Source organism: Lactuca saligna, chromosome 6, assembly GCF_052625555.1.
Source record: "Lactuca saligna cultivar CGN05327 chromosome 6, ASM5262555v1, whole genome shotgun sequence".
NCBI classification, from domain to species: domain Eukaryota; kingdom Viridiplantae; phylum Streptophyta; class Magnoliopsida; order Asterales; family Asteraceae; genus Lactuca; species Lactuca saligna.
The window spans coordinates 14,626,281-14,651,876 of NC_136422.1; the positions used below are offsets into that span (position 1 = coordinate 14,626,281).

General features: G+C 36.2%; 2 protein-coding genes across 4 annotated transcripts; both read right to left on the minus strand.

The window, feature by feature from the left end:
• Positions 1–2,954: 2,954 nt before the first annotated feature.
• On the minus strand, positions 2,955–5,358 carry LOC145000816 (zinc transporter). Of its 3 annotated transcripts, none has more exons than XM_078960101.1 (4): positions 5,100–5,358; positions 4,948–5,005; positions 3,632–4,343; positions 2,955–3,540 (listed from the first exon to the last, which is right to left on the minus strand). In XM_078960101.1, exons 3-4 carry the CDS (start codon positions 4,325–4,327, stop codon positions 3,085–3,087), a joined length of 1,152 nt encoding a protein of 383 aa, XP_078816227.1. In that variant the 5' UTR covers positions 4,328–4,343; positions 4,948–5,005; positions 5,100–5,358; the 3' UTR covers positions 2,955–3,084. The 3 variants fall into 3 exon arrangements, with proteins under 3 accessions (XP_078816227.1, XP_078816225.1, XP_078816226.1); XM_078960099.1 differs by having other exon boundaries at positions 3,632–4,356; XM_078960100.1 differs by having other exon boundaries at positions 4,948–5,358.
• A 12,413-nt stretch (positions 5,359–17,771) lies between these two features.
• LOC145000579 (acyl-lipid (9-3)-desaturase-like) lies at positions 17,772–19,562 on the minus strand. Its single transcript, XM_078959828.1, has one exon. It carries the CDS (start codon positions 19,370–19,372, stop codon positions 18,029–18,031), a length of 1,344 nt encoding a protein of 447 aa, XP_078815954.1. The 5' UTR covers positions 19,373–19,562; the 3' UTR covers positions 17,772–18,028.
• Positions 19,563–25,596: the final 6,034 nt, after the last annotated feature.

Consider the following 25,596-nt stretch of genomic DNA (forward strand, 5'->3'; position numbering starts at 1 on the left):
TGCAGCCTCTATTCGAATTTTTAATAAAACTTTGATTGCCCATAATTAAATTCAATTGAACCAACTACAATAATTGAATACAGAAACCAAAAAGATCCAATTAAATAGTTAAGTAATAATACCGAAGAACAATACTTCCTGTTACACCTAACATTAACCAAAACCACGTATATAAAGTATAAACCATACATAACACCGAAATCACGCATGGGTTCGTTCTTGATAGTTGATACGATAGTATACTTCCACATAAAAAAAGTAAAAAACCAAAAACCCTACACAAATACAAAACACAAATTCCATAAAGACATAAACGCTTCACAATCGCTCCCAAAACGGCTCTCCAAACAGGCAAACACACTTCTAAATGAGTTTCATTTGAATTGGTCCATCTTGTCCATGAGTTTCATCTGATTGAACAACAAGACAATTAGACAAATGAATATAGGAGTTGGATCATACAGATGATTTCACTGTAAACTCTACTGAGAGGTTTGTTGATGATTACTTATTGGAGGTGATAACTAAATGTGCCTCAAGGAGGCACAATATGTTCGTAGGAAAACATTCTTATGTCACGGGATCTCTTAAGTCAACTTCCATCTAAAACTAATCTGGTTAACAGAGGAGTGGATGTACATTCGGTGTTGTGTTCGTGGTGTTTGAACCATAAAGAAAGCTTGGATCATTTGTTTATTAAATGTGAAATGGCAGGGAACATAGAACGCTATAGGCTATAGCTAGGTGGGTGGACATTATTCTTCTGAGTTGGAGTTCGGTTATGGACATTTACGTTCATGACGTGATGATTTACGAATGTCAAACACTAAGAAATATGCTATGGAAGCTACAGTGATGACAACTTGGTGGCGGTTGTTAGTTGTGACACTTTCAAAACTCTACAGTTTTTGGGACCAATAAGTAAAGCGGGATACTGTTTACTATTCTACAGTAGATTTTTCTTTTAATTTGTCCGCGAATTGAAATTGAACGGTTGTCATAAACCGGGTCTATTAACATTGAAAACCCAAGTACTTTTCTTTACAATTGTTCCTACCTGACCCTTTGCTAATATCATAATTAAATTTGGATAATGATTTTTTCAAAAATATACAAAAAAAACTATTGTCTTAGTACATAAAATATCATTAAAATATTTTTGTTTTTTTTACGCAAAATACCAACGAAATACACATATGTTCAAATAAAACAAGTTTTCAAAATCTTCAAAAAAATATCATTGTCTTTTCAGAGTATCGTTTGTTAAATTTGTTGTTTCATAATTATATATGTAGAACATGGTCATCAAAAATTATTTACCGACGTACCAGATGACACTAGTTGTGTACTATTTTTCATTCCCTCATTCGATCAATTTGTATCTAAATACAACCAGTAGTGGAGCTAGATGGAACGTTGGGGGTACTACAGTACCTCTAAAATTTTGTTTTATATATATATATATATATATATATATATATATATATATATATATATATATATATATATATATATATATATATATATATATATATATTATTTGTAAACGTGTTTAATGTTGTTGTACCCCAGCTAAAGAGATTATAACATGTTCTTTAATGTCCGATATTGGATAACCAATATAATACATTAAGTGTGAGATCTATGTGGTACATGAGTTAATTAAAAAAATTAAATATCAAAATGTAAATATTAAAATTTTAAAATTAAATTTTGAAATAAAGAAGAAAAAAACATATTTATTACAATTTAAGATCATATTTATTACATTAAATAATTTACTTATATAACTATATGTATTATGTGACTTTTAATTTTAAAAATTAAAAAAAAAACCTAGAAATTGACATGTAGATATTATTTATTTTAAAAATATCACAAAATAACAAGTGTCAAAACTTATGAGAAATTGACATCTGACAAAATGGATCTTCATTTATTAGAGTAGATTGATAATGTTTGTACCTCCATATCAAAATTTCTGGTTTAACCACTGAATACAATCATAGAAAAACACATAACTAATAATCCATTAATTAGAATGCAAGTCGTTCTAGAGCTACAACACATGTTTCTCGCTCTACTTTAACTACAAATCGTCATCAAATCAGCCACATGACACTGAGTGTTCTTGGTCATTCATCTCTCACTAGTCCATTAAACGCAACTCCTACTTTCTACATCCATATTTAGGAATTCTCATGACATGACGTCACGCTCGTTTCTCACTTGTATCTCTCTTATGCCACAACACTAATGAACGACTAATATTGATGTATAATATATGTTTATATATAACGTATATAAGTTTTAGGTTTGAAGCATATAATGCGATCGGGAACCAAGAATGGTTTACTAAGGTTATTAACCACTTACTTCTCATGTTTACCATAACAACGATCGAGTGAGGGAATAAAAGAAATTGCACAAATGTTATGAACTGATATTATGGTTCATGACCTTCGATTACTATGTTCTACATAATCCGACAACAACAAAGTTAACAAAAAATATGTTATTTTTTAAATATTTTAGAAACTTCGTTACCCTTTTAAATCATTTTTCTATTTATCTGATTACCACACTGTTTTATTTGAAAACATGTGTAACAATATTTTATTCGAACACATATGTACTTCACTGATAGTTTGTATAAAAATAATATATTTTAATGATATCTTTTTACTAAAAAACAATAATATTTTTTAAACATTTTGGAAACAGAGTACCTGATGGTTACCTACAATACACAGTTCAATGATATTTTATGTACTAAGAAAACAATGCTCTTTTTTATACATTGTTGGAACTTCGTTGTCTTATTAAATCGTTTTCCTGTTCAATTTTTCAAAAGAAAAAAAAAATAAACACTTAGAACTCTCTGAGGTTCTAATCTCTCATCTAAAACGACAGGATTGACAATTACACACGTAATATGATAACAGTATAGACAGTTTCTATAAAAACAAGTGGTAAATTATATTAAATTTCCGAATGAAATTGTTGTTTTTAACTTGCAATATTTTTAGCAAGCTTACTTTCATTTCCCTAATTCTTACATTTTCGTGTTTACTATTACATCATCTAAGCCCAAGCTGCAAGAGAAGCCATTAATCCAGCTCCAAGAAAAAGTGCAATATAAGACACCACTTGAAGCCTCCCATTACATCTCATCCTCTTACTCAAGAAATCAGCAGCAATCAAATCCACCAAAGCCATATAAATCAATATTCCAGCAGAAATGGAATCCAGGATTCCTTCAATCACTAAAGCTCTTGGGCTATTAGGATTATAAAACTTTGATATTCCAGTTCCAATTCCAACACCAACAGGAGCAGTTATTGCAAAAAAACACGCCATTACTATGGAATGAAGGCTCCCGAATTTGGCTTGTGATATGCATCCACCAAGTGCAAATCCTTCAAAGAATTGATGGAATGATAATGCTCCTAATAATGGTCTGATTGTACATGGGCTTTGTGAAACTCCTAACGAAAGTCCGATTATAATCGAATGTGATATAATCCCAAGTTCCAAAACCTGTTGTTGATGTCATAAGTCAATGAGTCAAACATCGGATAAAAGATTATTTAAAGTAAAAAAAAAATAAAAAAAGAGTATCAAAGTTTACCTGGGAAACAACAACATGACGTATGCCATTGTCATCATCATCATTATCGAACCCATGTGAGTGAGACTGCATATGGGAATGTGACTCGACATCGGAAAAATTACTCGCTTGCCCTTCACATCCCTCCTGACCACTTGCATGGCTATGTCGATGCTGTGCAACATGAGCATGCATGCCGACGATATGAATCCCGCTCCCATCCTCTTCTCCAAAAACCTTCCCGTGGTGGTCTTCTTTTCCGGCCACCGGAACTATCCCGGCCTCTGCAGCCATGTCAACTGACTCGACTCTCACAGCTTGGATTTGCTTCTCGTGTTTCCGTTCATAGTATTGGGTGCTAAGAAAGTCGGCGAGCAATGTACCCAAAGCAGCCATCATTGCGATAAAACCAGAAAAAGGAAACTTTGACCATGGGTTTTTGGGAAGGCATGTATGGGTTAATGCTGACGTGGCGTCTGGTAGCATGTGGACGAATCCGGTTGCAAGGATTACACCGGCGGCGAAGGCTTTGGCGGCAAAGAAGAGATTGGTGTCTGTTCGGAGAAACTTACGTTTCTTTCCGATTAATGGGATGGCTACTCCGATTATTCCGGCTAAAAGGATGGAGGCCATGGCCACGAATTTAAGGATGAGAGCCGCCTTCTCATTCCGGCATGAGTCAAGGTCAGGTAACTCGCTGCAACTATCGATTGACATGGAGTCTGAAAGATTCCTGAGAATTGAGCCTTTTTGAGGATCAAAATCAAAAGAAAGTAACTTAGAACTTCAATATGAAAAGATCAAAGGGGTTGTTGACCACTAAAGATGTCCTTTTTTTTTGTCTAAATTCACAAGCCTAGAGCCAGATAAATACTATCGTCTATCGGTGTGTGATATACAAGAGTTGTTCGAATTCGAAGATAAAGAAAGGAAAAGAGATGACGAATTTCGGGAAAAAGGTAAAAAGCAGCCGCTTTACAGAAATTGGAACACTCGAATCTTCGAAAATTGACTTGAGAGAAGAAAGCATTAGTCCACTTACGTGATCAGTAGCAAATTCCTCGAGAATATTAATGAGAACCACGTAATACAATCAAGAAAGACTATGGCAGCAATCAAGTGTTGAATTGAATTATGAAAAGAAGAGACGTACTGAATTTGCAAGAATATAATAAAACTATTGCATGAGGAAGGAACTTGTTTATATGACAATGTATATCAAAGTGAAAAACCTAGGCAATCTTTAAAGAAATTCACAAGATTTAATCTTGAATTAAATGATATTTAACAAAGATCAAAGATGTATTGAAATTAATAAAAGGGTTTTTTGAAATTACCTTTCAACGTCCCAAATTTTCCTTTCAATTCTTCTGAATAAAGCAGAGAGAAGAGTTCCTGAGAGAAACAAAACAAGATTCCACAATACAACGAAAGGCCCAAAACGAAACAGAGGAGTTAAAACGGGAAATTAACAAGAAAGAGAAAGAACCTCTAGCACTGACATGGGGTGTGTGAAATTGGGAAATTAGGTTTTATGTAAATCAAAAAGGGACACGGATCCCTAAATATCGTAGGTTCACGTCGAATCGTTTTGCTTCGAAAACGATAACTACGCCGCTCTCTGGTTTCCAGCGCACAATTTGTATAGCAGACGGCTGTGGAAAGTGTGATCAAAAGAGAGAAAAATGTCGACATAGTTTCGCATATGGTAGAGATTCGGTGGTTTGGGGTGGAAAGAATACAGAAATTTTTTGAGGGTTAGAGAGAGGGTGTGTCGACACCCTTTGCTGTTTCAATTCGAGTCGGAGGACCTTCCTCTTTTGACACATGTTAGATTTGATACTTTGTTTTTCAACTTTTGCATATTGGTCCTTCACTTTATTTTTTGGATAAGAAGATTAAACCCCAAAACACCAACTTTGTTAACACTTGAGTAAACAGCAAAATCGGATCGCATGGTTTATAAAAAATTATGGACGGGGTCTAACTTTTTTTTTTTTTTTTTTTTTCTCTTGAAAAGATTATTTTGCCGTTTTTTTTTTAATTATTTAATACACTATTATAGTTATAAAACATAAAAGTCCATCTATAAAACTTTTCAAATTTTTAACAAAATTTTTCTTTTTAAAATATAATTAATACAACCAAAACCATGTTATTACAAGTAACATAAATATCCATTAGGTTTAACTATCATTAAAAAAAACATAATCAAGAGTTTATAGAAATATAAAAAAAACATAGATGTCCCGATAATCAAACTGCGTCATTCCCATTTTCTTAATAACAATCTGAAAAAGATGTAAATCTAACGACTAATCACACAGCTTAGTGTTTTCTTAAGTATACCACATATTTTCACCCTACATATAATACATACCCTTACGAATGTTATAGTCCAACTATAATCTCACAACAGATGTTATAGTCCAACTATAGTCTCTCATATCAATGCTATAATCGAACCAGCCTTTCATACCAATGTTACAGTCCACTCATAGTTTCTCATACAAATCATATACTACAACTATAATCTTTCACATCAATGTTATAATCCAACCATGGTCTTTCATACAAATGTTATAGTCCAAATATATAGTATTTTTTACAGATGATATAGTCAAATTATAGTCTTTCAAATAAATAATATAGTCAAATTGTAGTCTTTCATAAAAAATTTATAGTCTAACTATAGTCTAATCAGCCACACAGACGTTGTACTACACAAATGACAAATAATATCACACACAGTATAGTGACAAAACTCACATGAAGCTAGAAGTCCAAGTCTCACACACAATACTTCTAAAATACACCACTTATCCCGAACCACCTACATTTGCCATTAGATACATCTTAATAACTATTACCAATCATAGGTCCAACCTCACTCCACAACTCGTGTCCATCGAAGTTTGACCAAAAGTCAAACTTGTAAAAAGTCAATGGTCAACACAACCATGCATCGCAACCAACCTTTGGTCGTGTCATGACCACTAAAATAGTCATGAACCAAACCAAACTTCGCACCACGACCAAGCCTTGGTCGCGTCGTGTCTCTTGGGCAGAACAACCAGTTAATAAAAGTGTTTAATTTGTTAATCTAAAGACTATAACTTTTAAACACCAACCCTAGATCCAAAACAAAGCCAAAAGGTTAATTTTTCTGAATGGATCAAAGAAGCCTCAAGCATGCTCTATTTTCATATCTATAAGTAGGGATAAGTGTGGGACGGAACCGGTATCGACCTGTACCGTTCCCGATTTCCCGAATACCGAATTTGATCGAAAGTTAATCCCGAGTACCGAACCGGTACCGGGAATGGTACCGGTACTCGGTAGTAGTACCGGTACCGACGGTATCGATTCCCAAATTTCATGTATTTTGAATACCAAGTACCGTCCCATATTTTTAAATTCGGTACCGGTTCCAGTACGGTACCGGTACGGGATCGGGATTTAAGACAAACTGCTCATCCCTATCTATAAGTCCATAAATCTCATATATGTAACCCAAAAACCTGGAGTTTCCCGAACTCCAAAAAATATCAAGGCATAAGGGACCAAAATGTTGGATTAGGTGTCTATGCCCATAACTATAATTGGTATGTGCTTGACCCGATAGTAGCATAGTCATTTTGGGTTGTCTTCACCGGAGCAATTTGACAAGATGGATAATTGAGAAAAATGTTATTTGTGATTTATTAATATATTATATGAATAATATATTAATTGAGAAATCATACCTACTTCCGAGTGGAGATGAGACATTGCACCCGTGTCTATGAACCAACCATTGTTGCTCAATTCATTTAAGGACAACATGTTAAAAAATTCGGGAAGGGAAATAGGTTGCGTTTGTTGCTGATTTGAAGCAGATGGTGTCGTGGTTGGCGGTGGCGGGTGGTGGTGATGATGTTGTGTGGCGGTGATGGGTGGTGGTTGTGGTGGATGGTATTGTTTGGGTGACGAGTAGTGTTGGTTAGTGGGTTTTTAATTTGTTTACTTATGTAACATCTTGTTCCAAATTGTTTTGTGATTTAAGGCTCGTGGTCCGTAATCTGAATATGAGATGGTTTTGAGATTTTGAAGGAGAAATGTTTAGGCCTTATTGGATATGGATAGGGTATATTGTGTGAGAAAAGGGTCCGGGTTGTGCTTTAGGTCCCAAGGGTATCGACAAGTGTTGGTTTGGGCTTTTCATAAATTTTGGATCTGAGCTCGGGTGGGCTCTGGGATATATAAAGTTGATAGAAGTGTAGAGATTCTTGTTTCCTTTTTCGTGGATATAAAGTTCGCCGAAAACGGACATCAGGTGAGGAAGATATGATACTTGGAGGTTTTTGACATAAATGGTCCCTTAAGGAGAAAAGTTGGCATTGAAGGCCATGCATGTGAAATGAAAGCGCGTGGGTACGCCCAGCGTAAGGCTGGGTTACGCCCAGCATATAAGGGAAATGATCGCGGGTGCTCCTTGGCGTACGTCCAGAGTCCATAAACCCTAAATTTAGGGTGTACCACTAGTTATAGAACATTATAGAGAAAACCCTAGCCTCCATGTTTGTTCCCTAACCTCATAGAAGCCCTGAGACGTCTCAAATCTTCAATCTGGAGTGATTTGGTCTTCAAGAGAGTTATATTGGTGATGTAAGCTTGGATTTTCAAAAGAAGAAGTTGGCAAGGAAGAACTTGAGATCTTGGAGCTCATAAATCTAGAATACCATCATCATTTGGAGCTCTTTTGAGGTATAAAGTTCATAATTTTACTCAAGAATGCATAGATCTTGTGTAGTGAAGTTTTGGAGTTGTTTTGGTCCCAAGTTTGGACCTCTATGTTGGAATCTCGTTTTAGAACTTAGGGTTGCCACCCTCAGGACTAAAAGGGTACCTTATGCAGTAAAGTTTCCATCTTGATGCCCCATTTGTATTCATGCATGATGTCTAGCCCTTGTTATGAAAGTATGATGTTGCCTTTTAAGTTTGAGCTTATTTGGTGGATTGCAAGTCACCAAGATTATGACTTTAAGGATTAAAAGGATGATAAGGACTTGGATCTGAATTTGTAGCCTCTTAAATGAAGTAATAAGCACTTAATGGAAAAAGGGCTTATCAAGAAGGTTACGCTAAGCGTACCTGCAGATACGCCCAGCGTACTTCCCAACGATTCGGTACGCTTAGCGTACATAAGTGTACGCCCCACGTAACTCATCTATGTTGGACTTTGTGTTTTGGGCCATGCCTTGGACTGGTGGGCTATCAATAGTCTGAAGTTATAGGCCAAGAATATATTTGGGCTTGGGGTGAGGCCCATTAGAGGGAGTGGGCCCAGCTTAGCAAAGTGGGCCTTTAGTAGGCTTAAGGAGTGTATCTAATATTGGGCTTGACATTTAGTTTGAGAATTGGACCTTGAGAGGGCCCATTTTTTATTGGGCCTTGGTGGGCCCAATGGGTTTAGGACATTGACGGGTTGGTTATTGATCAACCTTTAGACGCAATGAGTGAGAGTTGAACTTAGTTCTAATTGAGATAATTGCGGGTTTGGCACAGAGTTAGTGGTCGGTGTGTAGCAGCAGCATTTATAGGGGTTGTTCATCATCCGAGGTTAGTCTTCTCACTATACGTTACCTATAGTGGTGTTTATGTGTGACCAGAAGGTCTTATGTGCTTACTTGAGTTATGCATCTTGTCTATGTGATATTATGCTATGATTTATGATCGGAAGGCAATCAGAGTTATGGCCGAAGGCAATCAAAGTTATGGCCGGAAGGCAATCAGAGTTATGGGCCGGAAGGCAAATCATGGTAGGACCAGAAGGTCTACCAGAGTTGTGGAGCCGGAAGGTCTACTGAGATACATTGGTCGGAAGGCATCATTGAGTTATAGCCTCGAGTGGCTAGTATGTTGTATGTGGTATTTTGGGGAACTCGCTAAGCTTCGTGTGTACCGTGTTATGTGTTATGTGTTTCAGGTTCTTATCAGGATCGCGGGAAGGCGGCAGCTCGATTGTACACACAAGAGAAAAGAGTCACGAATGGGGATCCTGGAGTTTGATAATGTTTTGAAAACTTTGTTGACTATTAAATGGTGTTTATTTAAAATGACATTTGTTTTATAAAATTAAAAATGAAAATGTTGGTTTGAAAATTTACGTTGTTACAACTTATTTTTTATTTATATTCATATAATTTAATGATTTTGATTTAAAATAATTGTGTGGTTCAAATTTGTTCTCAAATGTTCTCGCGATAAAAATGTTGTTGGTTGAAAGCTCATATATATATATATATATATATATATATATATATATATATATATATATATATATATAAAATAAACAAAACCAATAGTCCACGTGTCCTTTCAAAACCACTAAATTCTGTCAAAGTTAAATACCAATTTTACCCCTGCTTTGTTTCACCTTCAAGTCGATACAAATCACACTTCACTATCTACTCAATAAATCATCAATTCATTATATTCAAAGAATAGAGCTATACATATTAAATCAATTCATTACATAACCGATTAATAGCATCTTATTATGGTATCCGATTTCGTATATAAGGTAAGATATACATTGCAATTAATTTTATTTATTACAAATGTAGATGCATTTCATTTGTTTGCTTAAATTGATTCCTTTCACTATTATTTTGATACAATAAATGATGTTTTTATGCTGTATTGTAATGACGTTGTAACGCTTGTGTTTCTGGGTTTGTCATTAATATTGATATAATAGTCTAGGTTAACATTTGTAACCCGTTTTGAAATAATAAAGATGTATTATTTGAGTATTATGTGTTTTGTGCTTAGTTGTGTGACTTAAATGAATTAAGGATAAAAATAAGCATCAAAATGAAATGTTAGATAATCTTGATATCTATGGATAATGTTGTAGTAGTTGAAATGAAGTTTCCGAATATATAAAGAATGCCGAAATCCAAGTTATAACGAATAAGTTATGATCTGTCGAAGTTTCGCGACAAAACCAGCAACGTTGAATGACGTAAAAAGTGAATTTTACGTTAGAGCGATATTTAGCCTTGGTGATCTAAACGAAAGTCGTAGAGTTCGTTAAACCGAGAGCGTGCATAAAAAGAACGCCCAAATCGGACTTCGTATGAGGAAGTTATGATTTTTCGAAGTTTCGACTTAGCAATATGCAGCCCGAATACTCGATTTAAGACCGAGCGGTTTTTAGCCGAAACAATCTAAACGAGAATCGAAGATCTCGTTAATTGTAGTGAAACGATGAAAAGATAGGCGAAAACGAACGTCGGATAAAGAAGTTATGAGTTTATAACGAAGTTTTCCTGTCCCGACCTACTAAAAAAAAATAATAAAATAAAATCAAAATTAGCCGACGGAGTCTAAACGAAAGTTGTAGAGCGTAGTCTCACCTACGCGTGGATATAAAGAACGTCGAAAACAGAGTTCGTATGAAGAAGATATGAAATTTTGAAGTTTATTAAATAATTAAAATATAAATTTAGTTAGTAAACTCGATATTATCTGAAGGGTAGTCACCAGATTAATCCGGGTTACGCCCAACGTAAGGCTGTATGCCTAGCGTACAGCGAAGCATGACGCGCCTCACACTCGAGTTCTTCGGATACGTAAGTAGTGACGAACTTTCGAGGCGTATGCCCCGCGTAGAGCATTACGACCAGCGTAATGCAAGGCATCAGCCTCCTATAAAAGGGCATGCGAGGGCAGCCTAATTCTTTTGCCAAATTCTCTCTTCTCTTTCGCCCGTTTTGCATCGTTTTGCATGCCAGAAATATCCTGAAGCCCCGATATAAATCCCGAGCCCCGAAGCAAGTCCCGAAGCTCTGAAGATCCTGAGAAGTGCAATTCCCGAGCCGAAGCTCTGCCCACGAGAAGCCCAGTTTTTTGTGAAGATCTTCCAGATCTACCGAAGAATACTACTTCTGCAAGTCGTAGTGTTGTCCGATCATCTTCTGATCAAGTGAGTGTGTAATTACTTTCTTCTAACGCATAATTATGAAGTATCTTATATAAAATACGTGTTATGTGTATATTTTGTTGTTATATGTGTGAATGAATATTCACTTTTTTCTATCTCATAGATCTGATTTATTCTCTATGAAATACGTGTTATGTGTGTGTGCCTCATCTGTTATGTGGAATATGTATTGATTAAACATGTTATACAGGTTTTAAACTATGTATAAAAATATATATTTTTATCTACTAATATGTTGGATGGAACATGGGTAGATAGTTGATGTGTGAAAAACAGATGAGAGGCCTCGATGTTGTTGATGTTGACCTAGTCATCTAGCGGAGTATGGATGACGACCACGGACTCTTTCTAGACAGTCCAACGGAACGCTAGCAGGTTCATAACCTGTAGGTGTTGTGAACGATGTGTTCACCGGTGTACTCTGTCCCCCTCATGGTTGCCTTTAGGATATCTATTGTTGAGGAAACCCCTTAGTAGTAATGTCTGTCCCGATGAAAATCCTAGATTAGGTCCCTTGAGATAGATGTTGTTTTAGGGACATAAAGTGAGGATAACGGGAATGGGTAATCGGGTTATTGTTGGTTGGTGAAATTAAATATAATTATTTATTGTGGGTTGAAAACCCTATATGCTCACCAGGCTCCCAAGCCTGACCCACTCACTTTTATTTGTATTACAGGAAGTGGCGCAAGGGGATAAGATGGATGAATCATCGAGTTGTTTTATTTACAATTCTGTATATGTATATATTTGTTGAATAACTTGTAATGTTATCGTTTATGCTTTATGGTCTGTATCGGAACATGACATCCCGAGTTTTGATTATTTATTGAAAATGCATCTCTTGATGAAATGCTTTGATAAATATTATCTTATCATATTTTGTTTTTGGGAACAAATTCTGCAACTCTTTTAAATAAAAAGGATTTACTCTGAAATTATTTTAAAAGCATAAATGAAATCAGTCTTTTCTGGCCGAGATTTTGGGGATGTCACAGACGTGAATTTTTAAAACAAATTTTCATTTTTTTAACATAACATATTTCATAAAATGTTCTCAAAACCCAATGTATCAAATAGTATCTCAAATACAACATCTCCCAGAATCTCAAATACTCAATACTATCTCAGTGTGTACAGATCACACCAGCGCCTTCCCGCGATCTTCGCTAGTACCCGAAACACATAACACACAACACGGTAAGCATAAATGCTTAGTGAGTTCCCTGAAATACCACATACAACACATAAGCCACTCGAGGCTGTAACTCAGTATGACCCTCCGGTCAATGTGTCTCAATGGAACCCTCCAGTCCCGTAGCTCGTTGGACCTGCCGGTCCGGTCTAGTTCGTTGGACCCTCTGGTCCGGTCTAAATTGTTGGACCCTCCGGTCCGGTCTATATAACGCATAGCATACATACATTACACATATATCTCAGACATACACAAACAAAAAAGACGCTCCAATCTACACATAAATACCACTCTAGGTAATGTATAGTGAGAAGATTCACCTCGTAAGATGTCTAGTAACACTCGTGCCCGATATCGTCGGTCTAGCCTCTGCCTATCACAATGATAATAAATCTATCAGTATTCTCTTTACTTCCTCATTCTAAAGAATGGGTAGAAGACCATTTAACCCTACCTGACCCCTCCTAATCAGTTAGACCCAGCCCTAATGGTCAACTGAAGTCAATCCCAGTCAATGGCCAAATTTGACCAGACTCACCGAGTGCACTCGCTGACTCGACGAGTTCATGTGTATACCCTGAATCCTTCTAAGACCTTACTCGACTCGTCTAGTTAACCTCCCAAATCGACGGGTTACTACTAGTCACGAATCGCAGGGCAACCTGATCTGACTCGTCGAGTTCTCTCATGGACTCGACGAGTTTCCTCTATGGCATTACTCATTTGACCTTCTGAGGTCAAATTTGTTCCTCTAATCTATAGATCTTGCCTTTTAGCACCCAAAAGTCACGTAAAGGTTTGAACTTGATGTCCATTCATGGCACATCAATCTCCATTCGATGAAATAACCACTTTAATGGTGTTTTAGGCTCAACACACTCATGGTACTACATAAAGCTAAGCTCAAGGGACTATCTGGACCTATCAAGGTCCAGATTTGATGTCTAAGTCAAAAAGGAACCTCTTATCTTCATAACCTAGTTCCAAAAGAGGGTAAAGGACCCTAAATCCATGAGATCTATCCAATAAAAGAGATTAGGTGAAGATTTGTACCTAATACAGAAGTCTGAAGTGAAGTAGCAGCCAATCCCACGACCTCCTTGCTTCCAACCCTTGAAACTCTCTTCCTTCCTTTCAAAGAACACACCAAGAAGCTCAAAAAGGTGCTATTTCTCACTCTAAGCTCTCAAGGGCGATTAGGGTTTTCACAGGGGTTTGTGTGGCCACAAATAAAGTCCATAAGGACCTTTAAATAGGTCCCAAACCCGGGCAATTAGGGTTTTCCTCATCAGCACCGACTCGTCGAGTCCATTCATTAAACTCGTCATCTAAACGCGACCCTACTCGACGAGTTGAGGCACCAACTCGTCGAGTCCTTCCAATTAACTCAAAATAAATAATTAAAATAGCGTACCCGAAAATCCGGATGTTACAAGTATAGTACAAAAAAAAGCTCATTTTGTGGTGTTTTCCATCTCTCGAATTGTAACTCGGATTCGTGAAAGTTCTTATTTCGAATTTTCTTTGTTTTTATTTCCTTAATCGATTAACCACATTGGGTAGTTGTTAAAAACGCTCATTTTGGCGAGAGTGGAAATATCTTGCTTTCGCCCACCACGTGTTCGACGAAATGCCTAAGATGTGTTGATACCAATTGTAAGCAGCTCATGATCATGGTGATCATTCTTGAGCGCATCACATATACGTTTTGCTTCCTTCATAATGATTTGACCACCCCTTTCTACTTCAACCATCTCAACATTTCTTTGTTTTCCTCATTCTCACCGGTAAGTACCTGAAACTCTCTTTGCACATTTCATTTAGACTTTTTAAGTTTTACTTACTCTAATCATTTGTTTTATCGAGAAGCTGGAATCACCCCTTCAAGCCACATCAACTCCAATAGAAACTCATCTGACTGGTGTAGTAATGAGTAAGTATCCAACATTTTTTCATAAATTAATATTTTCCTGATGATAAACAACTAATAAGTAAGTTTAAGCAATCTTATGTTTCAATTTAGTGGTTTTATGTGTTATCTGTATAATATGATATTGATGATTATCATCCATTTTGCAATATAATTTTCTTCTTTATACTTTATATATTTACTGATTAGTTATATTTCTTCAACCTGGAGGATCTTCAAAAGTTAAAGATCGAAGATGGGTTATCAAGTTAAAAGCCTAGCGCTAACTAATATCTCTACTTTGATAGGACATGAGTACTTTCATTCCCTGCCACCCGCTTCTGTAACTGGCTATTCCTTATCGACGACGTAAGTATTTCTTGTAAACAAATTTCGCTTACATCAGGTGGATATGTGGTTTTTTACTTTCTCCGAGTTCTTGTATTATAATAAGCCAAGATTTCATTTATAATGACAATTTACCACCATAACTCAAAGGGTGTCATCAAGAACCAATGAATATGGCTTAAACGAATGTAAAACATGTACTGTTTTCTAACATGAGTTTGTTACACTTAGGCAGGTGGAAAATGAATGTAGGGTAGAAATTAAGCCAAACTTATGGTGTATACGGTCATGCTTACATGACAAGGTTTACCACACCTATGTCACTTGGGTCATGTGCAAGAAAGATTATGTCCTTATCCTATTGTCTACACTTTTTTCTCTTTGATCCATATCAATGATTTATCTTTAAAAATGGTTCTTATGCTTTTTGATTGGGTAGAGCAACAAGCTCACTTGCATTTTCTTTAAATATTCTGTAGTATGGTTATGATTAGCCTTTCTTCATTTATCTTCTAGAACACTTTAAATGTATATTATGGCCCAAATAATATTTTATATTACTTAGTTTTTTTATGTACGAAGTAGCTAGCTATGGTAAAAAGCTTTAGAAAGAATTATACTAGAGGAAAGTAGGATACAAAACAAACAAACGAGTTTTTGATCTATTTATCTATTTTGTTGTTATTTCACTCGATCGGCCAAAAGCATATGATATTTTTGGTTGATCATCCAGAATCATGTAATTACCTTTTTATTGGTTTGATAGTTTTAGCAATGCTTACCTATGCAGACTTGAATATTTTTATTTCATTTCCTCTATTTTATGTTATTTAGGATGAGATAATCTCCATCACGAGTATGATTAGTGAGCTAGATCTTTTATGACCATGTGAAAGGTTGATTGCTAAATTTATGTTCAACCTTCAGTAGATTTTCTAAAATCAAAGACCATGTAAAGCATTTGTATATAGGTACAAAAAATATCAGAAGAGTTTCTCATCTACATATTATTCAAATTTATACTCTTTTTTATAAATGTATATATATATATATATATATATATATATATATATATATATATATATATATATATATATATATATATTAATATTAATTTTAAATAATCAATACAAAAAGTTTTAAACAAACTTAACTCTTATTAATAATATAAATGTTTTTATAAATTTTTATCTGTGGTTCCCACGGGTTGTAACATAATGTGTGTCTATATATATATATATATATATATATATATATATATATATATATATATATATATATATATATATATATAGAGGGACGCATCTTCTTTGGGGCCAGGTGGGGCTGTGGCCCCCCTGTTTTTTTTGTCATAATTAGTCCTCAAGTATTAAATTTTTTACATATTATGCCCAAAAGCTATAAAATTTGGCTTTGGCCCTCCGCTCTCCAATTTTCATACTTATTATACTTTCGGCCCCCAAAGAAAAAGTTCAAGCTCCGTCATATATATATATATATATATATATATATATATATATATATATATATATATATATATATATATATATATATATATATATATATATATATATATATGTCCGATTTTCCACAATGAAGCGGAGGGAGTTGACCATTTTTCATTCATTGCGAAGTGACGTCAACTATCCGAAAGATTGGAATCGTATACGTCGTTGGTAGGATATTGAGTTTCCTATAAATATGTTTAAAGAGTGGCTTGCTTAGGTAGACTCGATGAAAATTTACATATATCTCCCCAATTGTATTTTATACATTTTCATGTTAGCGTAATAGTATTTATGTACTTCTTCTCTCATAATGTGATGATTTATATGAATAAGGGAATACATGAATAAGCAAATACATATAGTAACATTTTTTTCTACGACACATGTGATTTAGAACTCAGAGAAACTTTTTGATATGTGGCGATTTGAAGTGGTGAAAATTACTTTATTTGATAGATTAGTCTATCATTAGTTTTTTTTTTTTTTTTTGGTTTGTACGTAAGTTTTCTGAACTGAATGTCAATTGGATTTCTTCGTTAAATAATCTAATACTGGCCATTTACTTGCATATTGTTTTCTCCATTTTCTAGCTTCATATTAATAATAAAATATAACCGTTCAAAAAAATATGCAATAAAAGTGACAGTTGGTTTTCTAAAAAATAAAAAAGTAAAGTATCATTACAAGCAAGGTATTATTTTAAATCGATTATGATGGATATCACGTGAAAATGGAGTAACACAATAATTGGCTATGTAATTAAAAAGACATTTTTGTCTTTTATGTTAGGAACAAGAATGTAATACCAAAAGGATTTTAAATTTAAAATGAGAGATGATGGGTTAAAGTCTCACTATAACTATAAGTAGTGTTTAAGATTAGATTGGAAAAAGGATTTTAAATTTAAAATGAGAGATGATGGTGTTTAAGATTAGATTGGAAGTATGATAGATTGCTTTTTTTTTTTCAAAAAAAAAAAAAAAGAATCTAATAAATATGCTTAAATAGATACCTTCATCTAAAATTACAACAATTGTGTATGATTTAAAAACGTAATTGTTGTACTTCATTTTGCTATACGCTTCTTTGTAGTACCTATTACATTAGGGATATGAGTACATAACACATTAATGCAATCAGAGTTATAGCCCAACATAGAAAAAAAAAGATTTATACACATCAACAACACAATTTATAACGTAAAACCAATATTACGAAGACCAAAAGCAACCAAACTTTGATCATTTTCACTAAATTTATCCTTTAACTACAAAGTAAAACCATCCATGATCCATCGTCTACATAGCTATGATCATCTCAATAGCAAAAACAAAACACATTATTAAACATCAACAAAATAAGTAGAAGTGTAAAACCAACGAATTACCCAGGATAACCAAAGAATGAGGTTGAATCCAAAAACAGAACACCATAAGCATAAATAAACGAACACCCTCTTCGTCTAACCTTAGCCATGACTGTTTACAGCTTCCCAGACAAGATTTTTAGGGACAGGCTTCGTCAAATCACGAGCCTGTAGAGCAGCGTTCCTCAGGGTCGCAATCGTCATCTCATTGGCCTTGAAGAAGGAGGCAGAATCATAAGGCAAACCATGTTTCTTACATAAATCCTTCACAATCGGAGATATTTTTCTATAGTGACATCTTGGTAACCTTGGAAAGAGATGATGCTCGATCTGAAACTGAAGCCCACCATGAAACCAGTCCATGAATGAAGAACAAGTGATGTTGAGTGTGCCATTTGTTTGCTTCTCGAACCAATCGTTTCCACTTGGTTCACCCACGTAAACAGTTGAAGAGAAATGGTTTAAAGTAAACTGAACATGTTGAATCCCAGTGACTGAAAAACTCGCTAACACGAACATCACTCTTTCACTCCAGTTGGGTAAGCAAGAAACAAGCAGAGGATACCATATCCAAAACACTAGAAGCCCGAAAAGCTCTTGGCCTCTATTGGGTACCTTTGTGTTCGATAAAAGCAACACGAAAGATTGAGCGAATAGATTGAGTCTAGCTACACACATAACAGGGTAGTATGTTAGATGTTGGTAGCTAACAAGGAACCTGGTTATAGAATCGAAGTTTAGTTTTCTTTCGTAGTATTTGGATGTAAGAGAGTCGAAGAATTTTGAAGAAACCGCGAACACTGGTATGTGTTGAAGGTCAGGATCATATTCAAGACTGTTAACAGCGATGTGGTGTGCAGTGTGGTTTCTCTTCCACCACGCAATGCTGATTCCGGCGAGACAATTTCCGGTCAAGATCTGAGCAAAACGATTGAATTTCCGATCCATCATTATCTGATAGTGGCCGGAATCATGTCCTAGCCACCCACTTTGAATCCAAAGAAACCCCATTAATCCACCGCAAATCAAATGAACAAAAGCACTCTCGCTGAATAAAACACCATAAACACACACGGAGAACATCATTGCTATGACGACCATGGATATCAAAACTCCATGCCCTTTCTTTTCGAACAAACCCATTTTTGTGAATTCGAAGTAAAGCTTTCTGTAATCTTTAGAGATCTCGGAAACGGCGTAGTCTTTGAGATAATACCCATTGAAGAACTTGTCGAGATATTGCCAAGCAGTGGATGGATGAAGAGCGACGTAAGCATCGGTGACGTCTTGACCAGCAAGATTCAACAATGGCAGGTCACCACCAGGGTGAGTTTTCATCCACTCTGAGACGTCATAAACTTTTCCCTGTATACAGATCCACAGATCCCCTGGTTTGTTGTGAGTTTTGAGCTCTTCAGATGTGACATACCTCTTGGGTTCTGCCATTGAAAAGCTGAAACGAAAGGAAGCTTTTTTCTTGAGATTTAAAGGGATATTCGAGACACTCGCTTCCTATCTATTCTTAGTAAGAAGTCATTGGTACATGGGGGAATGGGATTTTCTGTGACTGTGAGCTGTATAATAATTTCAACTTGCAGTTTAATTTATTATTTTTTCTAAGTAGATATTTTGGATGTGTTTCGTTCCCTTGCTTTAATTATCTTTGCATAGCGCCAATGGAGTTTGAAAGGAGCATATTCTTACAAAGATTATAGAACCACAAAAGTAGAACAGCATGTGCAAGAGAGCAAGAGGTCGGAGATGAGTGGATCACATTAAACACGTGGAATGATGATTGTGGTTTATGGTTTTCTTGGCATGTTTGTTACACTAAACATGACAAAGAGAGTAGAGAGAAATAACAAAGATAAGAAACATGAAGCAAGAAAACTAATGTTGCATTTATGTTATTTTGAACTAAATACATGACAATATCTTTATAACTAAAGTAAGTGTGGACGGAATGGTTGCCTAATAACCCTTTAAGGCTTGGTCGAGTAGTCTTCGGCGAGGCGAGGCGTGGCAAATCCAAGGGGGCATCGGTTAACACCATGCCGCCACCTCGGTGAACTTAGTCTAGCATTGGTACTCGATGAGAATGTACCGAGTTTGACTACCTCCCATCAACCAATAGCAATGGCACTTTTGTTTAATTTTTATTAATACCTATAAATATAATCTAACATTAATTCATTTATCAAATCAAAACTTTCTTCTACATTCTCTCTAAAAATATCGTCTTCATTATTGGGCTTTTTTGATGAAACGACCGTAGAGGTCATTCAAGAAGTTGAATTGAATATAAAAGAATTATACCAACGAAATGCGGATAATGCGCGAGGAGAAAAAGAAGGTACATACAAAGACATCGTGAGGCTGCTAATCAACAGCTCGTAGAAGATTATTTTGACGCAAACACAACATTTCAAGGATATTACTTTTTTTTTGGCAATTTCGTATGCATAAACCTACGTTTTTGCGTATCGTCAACGACATTACATCAACGTGTCCATATTTTCAATAGAATGTAGATCCTAGAGGTACAGTTGGTTTTACTCATTTACAAAAATGCATTGTCACACTTCGTCAATTAGCATATGTCACTTCCCCTGATGCACTAGATGAGAATATTAGGATGTCGGGATGTACTGCACGACAAAGTCTTCACAAATTTTATAAGTATGTCATGAGATTATATAGTCTACGGTATTTGCACAAACCTACTTCTAGTGACGTCTAACAGTTATATACTCATCATTCAAATGTGCACAGCTTCCCTGGAATGTCAGGAAGCCTAGGTTACCTCCATTGGGAATTGGGAAATTGCCTAAATGCACATCAAGGCCAATACATCTGAGATGATCATGGTTATCCAACAATAATACTTAAAGCGGTGACCTCAGATTATTTGTTGATATGTCATGCATTTTTTATTATGATGGTTCCCTCAATGATATAAATGTTCTTAACATGTCTCTGTTCGACGACATGTATAACGGAACTGCACCAAATTCTTTGTTTGATGTGCATGGAACATCATATATGTACATGTATTATCTTGTGGAGGGGATCTATCTAGATCGTGCTTGTTTTGTGAAGTCGTTGTCTTGTCCTAAGGATCGAAAAAGGTTGAAGTTTAAGAGAGCTCAAGAGAAAGCGATAAAGGATGTTGAACAAGCGTTTGGTATTCTTAAAAAATATTGGCATATACTTAAATACTCTGTACTATTTGTTGATGAGAATAAAATGAGTGGGTTGATGTATACTTGTATTCATATTACATAAATGATTCTCGAAGATGAAGGAAATGCAATATATGTGTATAATGAAACTATAAAAAGGAGATCGTTCCACCGACACAAGCTTTTGAGGTTAGAAGTGAGGAGTATTTGGTGAGGAGGGCAATAATTCATGACGTTGAGACCCACCATGTTCTTCATAGGGACTTGACGGAACATATTTGGACCATTAACCACATCGATCTTAACGCAGAACCGGTCGATAATTTAGACGGTCAATTTTCCAATGAAGATGCCCTTTGGGCCTATCTAGGTTTGGTGATTTTAATTTCTATGTTTTGTATTTTTAAATTTTATATTTTTTTTGGTTTGTTTGTAGTAATTTTCTTAGAAGTTTAATGAAATTTTAGTTTTAAAATAATTTGGTTAAATTGATTATTTTTAATATAAATTAATTTTAGAAAGAAAAAAAATAGTATGGCAGGTATGACAACCTACACCCTATAAATAAATAAAAAATTGATGCAATGTGGCAAATCTTAGGTGATGCCTACATGGACTGTGGCAGACGTGACACCACTCCCTCCAACCTAATATCATCGGCCCCAACAACTTTTGAAGCTGAGTGGACAACTCCTATATCTGTGGCGGTGCGAGGCGATACGATGTCTTGGCAATCGGTGTCGCACTGGTATCATATCAATCCTGAACTCTACATGCCTCATGGGAGGCACACGGGGTAAATCCTCCGCAAACACATCTGGAAACTCCCTGACCACTAGCACAGTTGAAAGCGAAACTCTCCCCTCATCCTGAGTATCAACCAGATATGCAAGATAAATCAAACACTTATGTTGAAGATATTGTTGGGCCCTGACAACCGAACAAAAGATTGAACCAACCATGGTACCCTCACCATAGATAGTTTGTTCTCCATCACTTGGGGTTTAAACAACCATCATCTGTCTCTTATAGTGGATCAAGGCTCCAAATCTGCCCAACTAATCTGTCTATATAATCACGCATACACCCCCTATGGGGATGGGAATCAAGTCAATCGGATAGCACACCCCAAACAGGCAAATATATCCAAAATACAATCCCACAAAACAATCGAAGCAGAAAGCCCGTGTTGGTTGGCGATAGAAACTCGCAACGGACATTCCAACTCACCAACAACCATAAAAAAACTCCTAATGAAGAACTAGGATACAAAGGTCCAACTCACACCCGAGTCAAAAAGCACAAGAGTAGGAAAAGAATTCACTAAGAAAGTACCTATCAGAAATACAAGCATAATCATACAGGAAATAACTTGACGTAATAGTAAATGAAAACATAGTAGTAACGACGTCAGGTACCATCCTGGCCTCCTCTGTCGTGAGCTAAAAAGCACGACCTCTGGCCTTTGGAGCCTCAACTCTCGCCCTGGCGTTTGTCCATTATCCGAAGAGTCGGTAGGGTCGGTACCTACAAGTGCCTAGTTGCAAGAAGATGGTATTAGGCCTTTACATGGCCCACCTGATTACAATGATAACAAATCATAGTACTCGACAGCAGAGCCTACTGCTGCTGCTGACGACACTCCCTCGTAAAGTGCCCCTCTTACTCCATTTGTGGCACCTAGAATAAAATCGACACACTCCTTCATGTATCTTCCAGCACTTGATGCAAGTATGGCATCTCTGACCTCAGGGTTGTGAATCAGAAGGCTTAAACCGCTTTGTTATTAACTGTGTCTGAACCAGGGCCTGCCTCCTCTCCCTAGTATGGGTCTCAATCTCAAACTCTCTCTTGCGAGACTGCAGCTCGGATAGATAACCATATCTCTGAGTCGATACAAAGTCATGGATCTCCGTCTTGAGCATACTTAGGTAATAGAACATCTGAACCTGCTCCGAAATAGCATACTTACGGCAAAAAAGGGCTCTCTCAGTAAACATTTTGGTGATCTATGTTACCGACTCTGTCGTCTGCTTTAGCGACATATACTCCTGGGCTAAGCTCTCCTTCTTAAACAGGGGAATATACTAAGTGCGAAACATATCAGAAAACTGCTCCTAAGTCACTGCAACTTTTTTGCAATAGAATAAGAACCAGTCACTAGCTTCCACCAGTCCTTCGCCCCCAATGGAGACGGTTTAAGGAAAACTTGATCTTATGGTCCTTTGGGCATGAGCAAGTAAAGAAATAACCCTCCATATTGCATAGTCACCTCATGGAAACAATCAGATCCTTGACCCCTTTAAACACTGGAGGCTTCGTATTGCTGAAATTGTAACATCAGGACTCCCAGGTATATTATTGTGTGTTCAATTTTTTTAGATTTATGGAGTGACTCGATGAGTTGTGAGTCTAACTCGTCAAGTAAAGTCGAGTTGACCATGTGGGGTTAATGAATGGACTCGACAAGTCAGAGAGCCGACTCGCCGAGTTGGTGCTGTGTTGTGAAACCCTAATTTCCTGGCGTTGGGACCTATATAAGGGAACTTATGCCCCCATTTCTGCCTCAACAGCTGCCTAACCTTCCTGTGTAAAACCCTAAATGTGTGTAGTGAGCTAAGAGAGTCTTAGAAGCTAAACTTGGAGTAACCTAGTGCATTTTTTGAGGAGAATAAGAGATTATCCAACAAGGAAGCAAGAGGATCGGTTGGATCTAGTGTATCTTATGCAAGGACTTTAATGGGAGGTAAAAGCTTGCACGTTTCACTAGATCTCATTATTATGGAAGATTAGGGTTTCTTCCACCTTTTGTTGGGACTTTGAGCATATAGAGTTATCATGGGGTTTAAACCTCAGATCTGGACCTTGTGAGGTCCCTAGAGTCTAAAGGTCCCAACTTTATTCATCCACATGAGGGTTATTTTGATTAACACCTTGGGAGAGCATGTTTTGGTTAGTTGGAGAAAAATTACCATGCATGAACGTAAAGATCGAAGCTTTACATGACAACTGAGTCTTGATATGCTAGATCTAATGTTTGGAGTGGTAGATCTGATGGGTTTTGAGCAAATCATCAATCTTATGGTACACATGCAAAACCCTAAAACTTTGGATCTAGGTTTATCTAATTATACATGCAAATTATCCAAAGCTCATAAACCCTAGATCTAGCATACTATAATCAAAATCACATATGAAAATAGGGTTTATATCTTACCTTGATTGTTATGTAGCAATAACAATCATAAACCTTCTTGATATTGACTTCTGAAAGCTTAGTGCCCCAAGTGTTGCACCTCTAATGGAGTCACAAACACCACTAGCAACAAGATGACTTAGAGAGAGGGAGGAAGAGGCACAAAAACTTCCAAGAGTGCTTAGCCATGTTTTTAGAAGCATTGGGGTCCTTTATATAGTTGAGGCTTATAGGGTTTTCAACCTGGAAACCCTAATCCAATTGCTTAGTCCTTAAGCAGCCCAAAGATCCTCCTAGAAGGACCCTTGGACGACTTCTATATAGATACCCATATAGAATTCATCCATTGCTTCCTTATGGATCCTAAGCCCAACTTTGTAATTATCTTATAATTACAGTATTAATCCCCTTTATTTAATTAATCTCTTTTGACCACAAAATTAATTCTAAATTAATTATTAATCATTATTAATTAAACAATATGATTTCTCCTTTAATATATTATTCTTATAATATATTAATAAATCATAATTAATCCTTTTTCTCCTTAAAGGACTATGCTTTGAATCGTCTGAATGATGAATGAGTTTGAATGGACTCGTCGAGTCGGTGAGGGTTTGTCCCAATGAGCTTGACCATGCGATATCTCGGCGAGTTAGGGGTCAACTTGACGAGTTGAGCTGGACCTTCACGAGACTTCTGAGGAAATGAGTGGACTTGACGAGTCACATGGGTGCACTCGGCGAGTCGGGTCAAACATGGACTGCTAACGCGAGTTTGACTTCTGTTGACTTTAGGGTTGGGTCAAACATGAGTAATGGAGACTATGGAGGGGTAAAATGGTCTTTAATCCACTTCAAGAGTTAGAGAGAGAAATAATAGCCTACAGTTATTAAAGTCATGAAAAGAGTATTAATTAGATATATTCATCCTTTGTGTTAGGCGGAGGCTAGTTCGAGATTTGAGTACGAGGTTATTTGCTTGCTTGCTTATAAGGTGAGTCTTCTTACTATAATTACCATGAGTGGTATCTTTGTGTGATTGAGATGTCTTATTTGCTTGCATTGTGTATTGTGATATCCTGCATTATTTCTTTGTGATTTATGTTGTGTATTATTCAAAGCTTACAGAGTTAGGACCGAAGGGTCCATCAGAGTTGTGGGACCGGAGGATCCCACTGAGACACATAGACATGAGGGTCTTACTGTGTTATAGCCTCGAGTGGCTAGTAAGATGTGTGTGGTATTTTGGGGAACTCACTAAGCTTTGTGCTTACCGTGTTATGTGTTTCA